The sequence below is a fragment of the Anser cygnoides genome, chromosome 7, assembly GCF_040182565.1.
Source record: "Anser cygnoides isolate HZ-2024a breed goose chromosome 7, Taihu_goose_T2T_genome, whole genome shotgun sequence".
NCBI lineage: Eukaryota > Metazoa > Chordata > Aves > Anseriformes > Anatidae > Anser > Anser cygnoides.
Window position 1 is genome coordinate 33,893,975 of NC_089879.1, and position 9,076 is coordinate 33,903,050.

The 9,076-nt window shown below is 42.8% G+C and overlaps 1 protein-coding gene across 1 annotated transcript; it reads right to left on the minus strand.

Annotated features, from left to right (window-relative positions):
• Window positions 1-740: 740 nt before the first annotated feature.
• Window positions 741-8,478, minus strand: PPIF (peptidylprolyl isomerase F). Its single transcript, XM_067000633.1, has 6 exons — window positions 8,266-8,478; window positions 7,647-7,677; window positions 6,733-6,821; window positions 4,144-4,240; window positions 3,281-3,356; window positions 741-2,423 (listed from the first exon to the last, which is right to left on the minus strand). Exons 1-6 carry the CDS (start codon window positions 8,428-8,430, stop codon window positions 2,288-2,290), a joined length of 594 nt encoding a protein of 197 aa, XP_066856734.1. The 5' UTR covers window positions 8,431-8,478; the 3' UTR covers window positions 741-2,287.
• Between the last annotated feature and the right edge of the window lie 598 nt (window positions 8,479-9,076).

Sequence of the window (9,076 nt, forward strand, 5' to 3'; positions counted from 1 at the left end):
CGAGGAAGGCACAAGCAGATGCTGACGTTGCCTAACTCTTCCTGTTCCAGACTGCAGCCTTCAGGCTGACACAATGACAGAGCAAGGCTGCGAAGGGAGAAGCCTCTTCTGCTAGCTGTGTGACACACGAGGACTCCTAGGAGAGGGCAGGCACCCAAGAGGCAGAGAGGTACACCCAGGAAGAGAGTTACTAGCAAGGCTGAATTCCACACTTACCCAGGAGCTGCAAGCCCATCTTCAGACACATGCAGTGGACAAGCAAACCAAGGCCAACAGCCATGGGACAGGCCCCCAGCATGCTGAGGTTCTGCAACCCTGCATCCCACCACACCACCACTGCCACCTCTGGCCCTGAGCTCAGGGGTAACAGTTCAAGCTGTAGCCCTGTTGTCACATATAGGCATATGGCCTCAGATGTCTATCAAGAAGCTGGAAAACCCAGTCAAAGCAGAATTCGGGAAAAAAAAATACCCACCCGGTAAATTTACACTTCCCTCATCATTATCTCTGCAGATGATGGAATAAGCTGGACATTTCAGAGCTGCAAAGCTCAGTACCATTGCCCTGTCTCTTGATGGCCATTTCTCTGGAACAAGGTGGCTTCTGATAACCTGCAGATCAGACCCACTGCAAAGTGGATGTAATAGAATAGCCCAAGTGAACACAACAGGCTTCAGCACCTCACATTCCTGCTTCCAGGTAAGCTCCCAAAGTCTTGTTTAAGAAAGGGAAAAAACACCTTTTTGTGGTAGAACTGCATTTAATTATTTTTCATATACAAATTAAGAGAAAACAATCATTATATCAAACTGAAATATGCCAAAACAGCACAAATTAATATTTGAAAAATACTACAAAGATAGATGAAACAGGAAAGAATAAAAAGTTTGTCAATTCCATTTTCTGTTAAATTATTCTCAGAATACTACTATGTACACACAAGAATGCAGCCCTCTGGAAAAAATTGCAGTAAAGAATAGCTTTAAACCCATGTATTAGCAGAATGCAGTGGAAGTAATCACAGTTGAAAAGAGCTATCACATTTTATTTTTCTCTTCAGTAACAAGATTATCACACAAAAACAGTCAAGTGCTTTTCCCACAAGCATTAATACTTCACAGCTTTAGCGATTCTAAAAGTAGTATTGTGAGGTTCCAACAGTTGTTACTGCTCAAGGACTCCACATAAAACACACTGGTTTCTACAAATGAAATGTGTTTATCTGATCAACTGAATTCTCTCCTTCTCATGCATCAAGCACAACAACAATGATTTTGCTGCACCCAGGCGGCTATGTGACTCCATAGTGCCCAATTCTGGAGATGTATGAGAAGGAACCATAATCCGAGATGGGCCAACTTTGCAGGACTAACAGAACAAAAAAAAAATCACTAAAACCTATTTCTCACTCAAGCAAGCTCATTACACTCTGATAATATTCTTAAAGTGAAAAAATAGCTGATCTATTGAGTACTGTGCTGTATTCTTCACAAAAACATCTCGGAGCAGAACTGTACTTCCAGTAAGTTCGCTGTTGGATAGTAGAAAAAGTCCCATCATCTTTTGTCTCATTTGTAGCCTTAGCGAACTGGTAGAGCTCTACCAGCGCGCTACCTCATCTTAAAGCAGTTTACTTAACCCAGAAGTCAAATTGCTCCGCTGAATCAAGTAAGGATCAGTTCAGTTTTAAACAGTGGTCAGACTACAGAAACTGACAAATTAAAAACCCACAACCACACATATTAATTCTAGTGAAAAGACTTGAAACACAGAAAGAAAACATTTGATGGTATTGTTGCAATTAGTTTTGAGAGCATTAGTTAGTATCATTTTTTAAAATGATGAGACAAACAACAAAATAGATGACTAATTTTGGAACCAAAGGGAACATGGTGTTTCTCAATTTATCTTTGATCTATCTGTCAATTACCGAATATTTAGTTATCAACTCCACCACCAATTCTAACACCCACAGCATCCAAATAGTAAGAACGCTATTAACAGGGCAGTCAGATATGGTCTCAGTTACCACACTACTTCTTTTAGAACACAGTGGGAATCTCTACCAAGAGACTGTGGCAGTGACTACCAAGGTACCTTGGTTAAAACATGTTTTTATTAAACATTTTATGCTTTCAAGCAGTATTATTCAATAGAAGTATAAAAGTAGGACCAAGTTAAGTAGAAAATATGGCTCCATAGGTGCTACTCATGGGATCAGAAATGTTTTGGTTTTATGATCCATTTTTCACAGCATTGAAGTCGTCTTGAATGGCAGGGCAAAAGGTTATGACAGCTGGCCACAGTCAGTAATAACAATCTTTTTGGACGTCTTTCCACTCTTGGAACCAAAGCTCTCAATTTTTTTCACAACATCCATTCCTTCCTTGACATGCCCAAAAACGACATGCTTTCCATCTAGCCTGTAACAGAAATAACAAAGGCAGATTTACATAAAACTACAAAGACTGGACCAAATCACGTGCAGCAAAGGGATGTAAACAGATCATCATAGCTGTTACCTGCTGATCAACTCTGATTATGGGAAAGGGACAACTGCACTTGCAGTGACAAGAAAAACTTTTAGCTCTGGACCTTGTACGTGTTATGAGGGATAGGGGCCCTGTTTTGTTGAGACTCATTCCTTACAGCTTTTCCGTTTACACCAAAGCACAGAAGTAAAGTTACCCTACCTGCAACTATGATGTGGCAAGAAGCACGGTGAGCTAGGCCAGTCTGCGTGCCACACACACTGCAGATATGCTAGTAAAGCCCCTCAAGCACTGCTCCAGGTTAACACATCCTCAGTCACCAGCACAAGTACTGCATTTGTTCAAGTAAAGCAGACTTAACTAGTTGCCATCAAGTCCTGTCCTTAAGTTTGATGTGTTTTTTATTTTATTTATTTATTTTTTATTTCTGTACCTGACCATTATATTCACTGAGTTCTGTTTTATGCTTGGACCACAGAAAACTGGACATCAGTGCACAAAGCACTGAAATAAGCTAAGGAAAAGAGAGGTGCACTAACACAACTACAAAAGGGACAGAAATTCAGACAATTTATAGGGCCTTATCTGTGTCTGGAGTAGTATCAACTGCATGTAAAGCTACTTGTTACCCTCACAGCCCTTCCTCCCTCCCTCAAGTGGCACAAACCCATCTGTTTTCCATTACAGTCGAGTAATGTGCAAATTAAAAATCACAAACTAAGAAAGCTAAAAACCCTCTGGTTCTAGGCATCAGTTCATTAAGTTGATATGCAGGGCTATGAACGTACCAGTCTGTTTTTGCAGTGCAAATGAAGAACTGTGATCCATTTGTATTAGGTCCTGCATTAGCCATCGAAAGAACACCTGTAACAGCAGCAGGTTATTAGGTTGGTATGAACAGCATGCCGTAGAGAAGACAATTTTCTTCCACATATTTAGATTAATGGTAGACAGACAGAAGACATATAAGATGGTCACGTGATCTCCAAATGACTGCTAACACCGACTTCTTGCCTTGAACTATTCCCTCCAGCCCAGCCTTTCTTCTTGCCACAGCCAGAACTGTGGTAACAATTATTTGTACATGTCCTGTATGTAATTAATACCAGGTAACCTCTACTGTGTTTCAACAGCAGCAGTAGTTTCTTGCTATGAGGAAGTAACAATCCCCCAAAAAAAAAGAGTTGGGATTTCATCAGATGTGTCTGCATGGGTTTCCCTTTATTTTTACTGGGTTTCATTTAATCTTATAAGGATGTGCTTGTGTTAGATAGATAAGAAACCTCAGAATGCTTTATTTCACTTCTGCAATAACCATTCAAGTAAAAATTAAACTCTGACTTAGGAAAAAAAGGAAATCAAAGTAGCAATTTGATCTTGGTAGAGTTTCTAAGTAAAACACAGAACAAAAAAAATTAATGATCTTGATGTTGCATAGTCCCTTTTATGTAAGGAACAACATCATCTGTTATGGGCTGACATATTTATGCTGCAGTCTACAAATAAACACATGCCAGGGACAATGTACTGTTAAACTTCAGTAACATTTCTGTAACTACCATGTGCTCCACATATCTAAAGATTTTTTTTTTTTTTAAATCTTCATTATAGGTTATAGTCATCAGAAGGCAGAAAGAATATGTTCACTTACCAGGTCCTACATGCTTCAGTATGAAATTTTCATCTTGAAATCTACTTCCATAAATGGATTTTCCACCAGTTCCGTTATGATTTGTGAAGTCACCACCCTGAAATAGAAATGGGTATTAACTTTACTAGCACACATAGCATTATTTTATATCAAAAACGATGCTATCAAAAATGTACTCACCTGCTCTCATTTAAAAGTAATAAAATTAGCAAATTTTCTCAAATCTCAGGTTAAAAATGAGTATGGTCACAGCAGGATTTAAAATCATGTAACTAAAAGAAAATGTAAAAAAGCTAAAAGCAAATTTCTGCTCCAGATATTGCTGATATTCTCCAGTTGATGTCTCTATCTCGAACAACCACCTTTCTGTATTACAAGTCTTGTTCCCAAAAGTGATGCAGCAATTCAGCAGTGATTTTAAGAAACACCTCAAATGCCTCAGAGCAAATACACCCAAATATATTAACTCAGGCAAGCCAGGGAAAATCCCACATCCCCCCCTCTTCCCCCCCCCTTCTCCCAAGAGGGATAAATACCGGTCAGGTTTTCCAACATTACTATTCGCTTCTTCCACCTTTTCTTGCTTAAGTGCTGAGAACTGGCAATGCAGCACTGAGCAGCCATGTCAGTTTCCCTTATTCTAAGTGGACAGACACAAGTACCTTTCACTACAGCAGGATGACTTTGCTTTCTAGATTTGGATAGCCCCACTCAAACTCACAGGTGAGCTGACAGATAAGTGAAAGACATTCAGAATCTCTGGGAGTTGTAATCCCAAACTTCTGTTTTTATTGTTTTTATTCAAAGATGTAACTGAAGAGGCCATTCCTCTTGAAAACAAGCCACAAAAGTCAGGCCTTATACAGTACCTTTTTCTTTAGCAAAACACAAACCACTGCAGTAGATTCTCATCTGCATCTCTACCCCGTGCTACATCCAAGGTGTTCTACACTGCCCTCTGCCACATGCTGCTTGCTGGCATAGACACGACTGCCTCTCTCAGTTTAGGCACAAAACCTAACCAAAAAAAACCACAACCCACACCACAGCGACTCCCGAAGGCAGCTACTAAACACTGCTCCCAGCAAGCTGCTGTCTCCTCTCCTAGAAACTAGGCTACCCAGGCTGGCACTCCCGAACTCCCTCACGTGGTACTCGTGTTTCCATTCGCACCCTGAGCAATCCTTTATGGGCTATGTTACAGCAACACCTATGCAATCCCACAAGTATGCTTCACATGCTGGGTGCCATATGGAGGCATCTTAATTACCAAGTCACAGCCATCATCTGGATATGATGAACTCCAATTAGGCATACCGATCACCTGAATCATATTAACACTCCATCTCAAACAGTGGAAGGGCCTCTTGCTTGTTTCATCTTGCTTAAAAGTATGTGGAAACCTATGACAATATTTCACTTCAGTAATGACTACTGAGTAATTCCTGAACATTAATTCATCATCTCACTGCTTCCTAGTATCCTCATTTTGGGTCCATTTGTGGGGACGAAGGAGGGAAGAGGCAAGGAGGACCACACTACACAGAACTTCACAAACTAGAGGTACAACTTAGTAGGATTTCTATCTTTCTTACATAAATACATTTCAGACCCCAGCAAGACCATTAAATTGTGTCCCTTTGTCAGCACCACAAAAATGATGTTTTCATTTCAAAGGCAAGAAATTAGTTCCTTTACAGCACACCTGTACCCCGTCTCTTAGCAGAAATAGGTCATACAAGGGCCTCTTGTTCAGACAGCTGTATTTTTAAGTTAAAGAGGATGGGAGACCACCACAGTCACCAGTTAATAAAGCCCACTTGTTATGACCTTTATCTCAGATTGTTTTCAAAGCCATACTACAATGCAATGTAGAGAAGAGGGGACCTCTCCTAAGGGAAGAGAGGGCCACTAGGAATTAAACAATTCAGTGCACTAAAACAGCAGAAATCCCGTTTATCTGCAAAGTGCAATAGAAAAAAGACTTTCAAGAAGGCCAAAAAAATCTGCTAACCAACTTCATTTTGGAATTCAGAAAGGTGTCCTTTAAATAAAAGGAAAATCTTCTTTGTGTGTGCCATCCCAAAAGTTTATCCTAACTAATCGTTTTTGCTCCCTCCTCCCCTCCACATTAGCAAGATGTTGAGGAAAAAAAAGTTGTTTTTTCCCCAATGAAACACATTATTTACTGTGAACAAATTATGCTACTAAGAAGAAAGAAGGGACACATTGTTTTCTTAGCTTACTCAGCATGTAAGGTTGCCTCTAATTCTACTCACAAGCGAGTGCCATTCATCAAATATAACCCATGCTTTAGTATGCTGCTATAAAAGCTGTGCTTTAAGCCATTTTTTTAAAACAGCCTATACAGAATTTGCATTTATTAGTACAAAAGATTGGCTAAGCAACAGCCAGAGCCAAAAGAGCAAAAACACAAGCCACACTGTCACTTGTTCATTCTGCAGTTGGCAAAGGTTATTACAGCACAGCCACTTGAAATGTTACCACTAGTCTAAACGGATCTAAAAATACTTGAATAACATACAGATAATTTTAAACAGTGAAAGCAAAAACAAAGAACAACATTACCTGGCACATAAACGAAGGAATCACTCTGTGAAAAGTGGATCCTTTATAACCAAATCCTTTTTCACCAGTACAAAGAGCTCTGAAGTTTTCTGTGAAAACAAAGCATAAAACAGTATGCTCCCATACATGACACATAATAAAATCAAACACAATTAACTTCACTAGGTCCCAAGTTTATACACTTCAAAAAGTCTATTATATCTTTAAAGTATTATCAGTTGGTTGTTTTCATCCTCAAAGAAACACTGCTAAAAACTACAGAAATAAAGCAAACCAGGGTACAAACAGAACCCTTCTCCCTCGCACTGCCCTTGGATTTTGCTGTCATACCTTACCTACACTCCCGAGCCCCACCATTCTGGAGTCAAAGACTGCATTTTCTGCATGTTATGCCTTTGTTCTCATATTAACTGTGGAGATGATGCTTTTCCTTACTCTGTTCATCTACTGAGAACTGAAAGAAAGCTACAAGTTTTTCAGAACCACTAAATAAGCAATAAGGAAGGAAGCACGTGGAAAAACACAAGAACTTTATAACCTGAGTGCACTAGTTAACTAGTGACGAGGAAAACAAAACCCTGTATGTTGTTAGAAAGCCCTACCAGAAGGAACCATTTGTGGGTTTCCCTTTCCAGTTTGTTCCATGGTTTGATTTTAATGAAAGGCAATTCATTTTCAAGCATAGTTATTCACCACTGGTAAGCCAACATACGGCCTATACGCAAATTCATAGAAGCTACAAAATAAAACTATTTGAAACAACAAACTAAAACCCTAGCACTGTTCTGACAAAGTTCAGAACATATTTCTAGATTTAACAAATGGGAAAGGAAGATGGAAATAGTTTCCCTAAGTCGAGAGAATATTCTTCTTCCTGCCATTTTAAGCGTGAAATTCTCAAGGTGATGCCCTACCTGCTGTCTTTGGAACGACATCAGCTTTCAGCTGTTGAAGAAAAATAAAAGAAAGAATTAGTCAGGTTTTACACACATACGTGCACTGAAAAACTTGTGTGTGGTGAGTGCAATTGAACCCTTTTACCTAAATGTGAGCTATCAGAACCCCCAAGCCATCCCCAAAATCTGCGCAATTCCAGGTACTGATTCGGCTGATAACTCACAGCATCCTCTCCTATGCAAATGTTGGCTACTTACTGACCACCAACTTGAGTGATGTTTAAGAACTGTCCCAGTCGACACAACAGCCTTACAATAACCACGAAGAACCTTTAGGCAGGACCTCGGGGCTCGAGGCCGCGGCGGGGACAACCGCAGGGACCGAGGCGTGCCCAGCACGGAGCCACGCGGCACAACCTTACCGAGAGGTCAAGGAGAAAGGCGCAGAAACTACCGCTGCAAACCGACTCACGACAGCCCGGACTGCTGACGCCGACCCGCCCGCAGCTCGTTACCGACCCCGCGGACAGCCGGGGGCCGTGCCCGGAGCAGCCCCCCAGCCGCTGCCCTCCCCGCCCGCCCTTGGCGGCGCGGCCCGGCCCGGTGCGCCCGACCCCGCTCCCCGCCCCGCCCGTACCTCCAGCACCACGCGGCCCAGCGGCTGCTCGTCGGCGCCCACGTCCAGGTAGACCAGCGGGTTCCGCGGGGCGCCGGGCCCCGAGCCCGAGCCGCAGCCGCGGGCGAGCCCGGGCCGGGGCCGGGCGCGGGGCAGGAGGCGGCGGGCGGCGCTCAGCGCCAGCATCGGGCCCGGGGCGCGCAGACACGGGCGGGCCGCAACGCGCCGCCTTTTATCGCCCTCGCGGGGCGGGCACTGCCGGCCTCCCGCCCGGCCTCCCTCACAGAGCCGCCTGGCGGCCCCAGCTCCGCACCTGCACTTCGCCTCCTAGTCCAACCGGACGTGTTATTGGAACAGGGAGCTTCCAGCCCCGTTCGAGTCCTCTTGTCAGTACAAACGGCAGCTGAAAGGGACTTCACCAATGGCATTCGCTGCCTCCAGAAAGCTGTCGATCGGGTCCTGCCCCGACCACAAAGTTCAGGGCAGAATCCCAACGTACAGCGACAAAAGACTGAGAAACACTAGATGAACACAGGTTTTTAGGCAGGCACGCCAAAGAGATCCATACCTCGTGCCAATTCAGTGGAAGTACATCAGAGGAAAATTTAACAAGAGCTTTGAGACAGCGATTCACAGCTTCCAGGTCATTGGACCTCTCTTAACCCTGAGCATCAGCAGCAGCCGCCTTGGCAATAATTGGGAAGCTGCCCTTCCACAAATCTGCTCCCCATTGCATCAAGAATCTGCTTCAAAGATTGCTCCATTAGCTTTATGTAATGCGCCCTACTTCTTGTACTGGAGGAAACGAGTCTTACCCAGCTATGTCATGCTC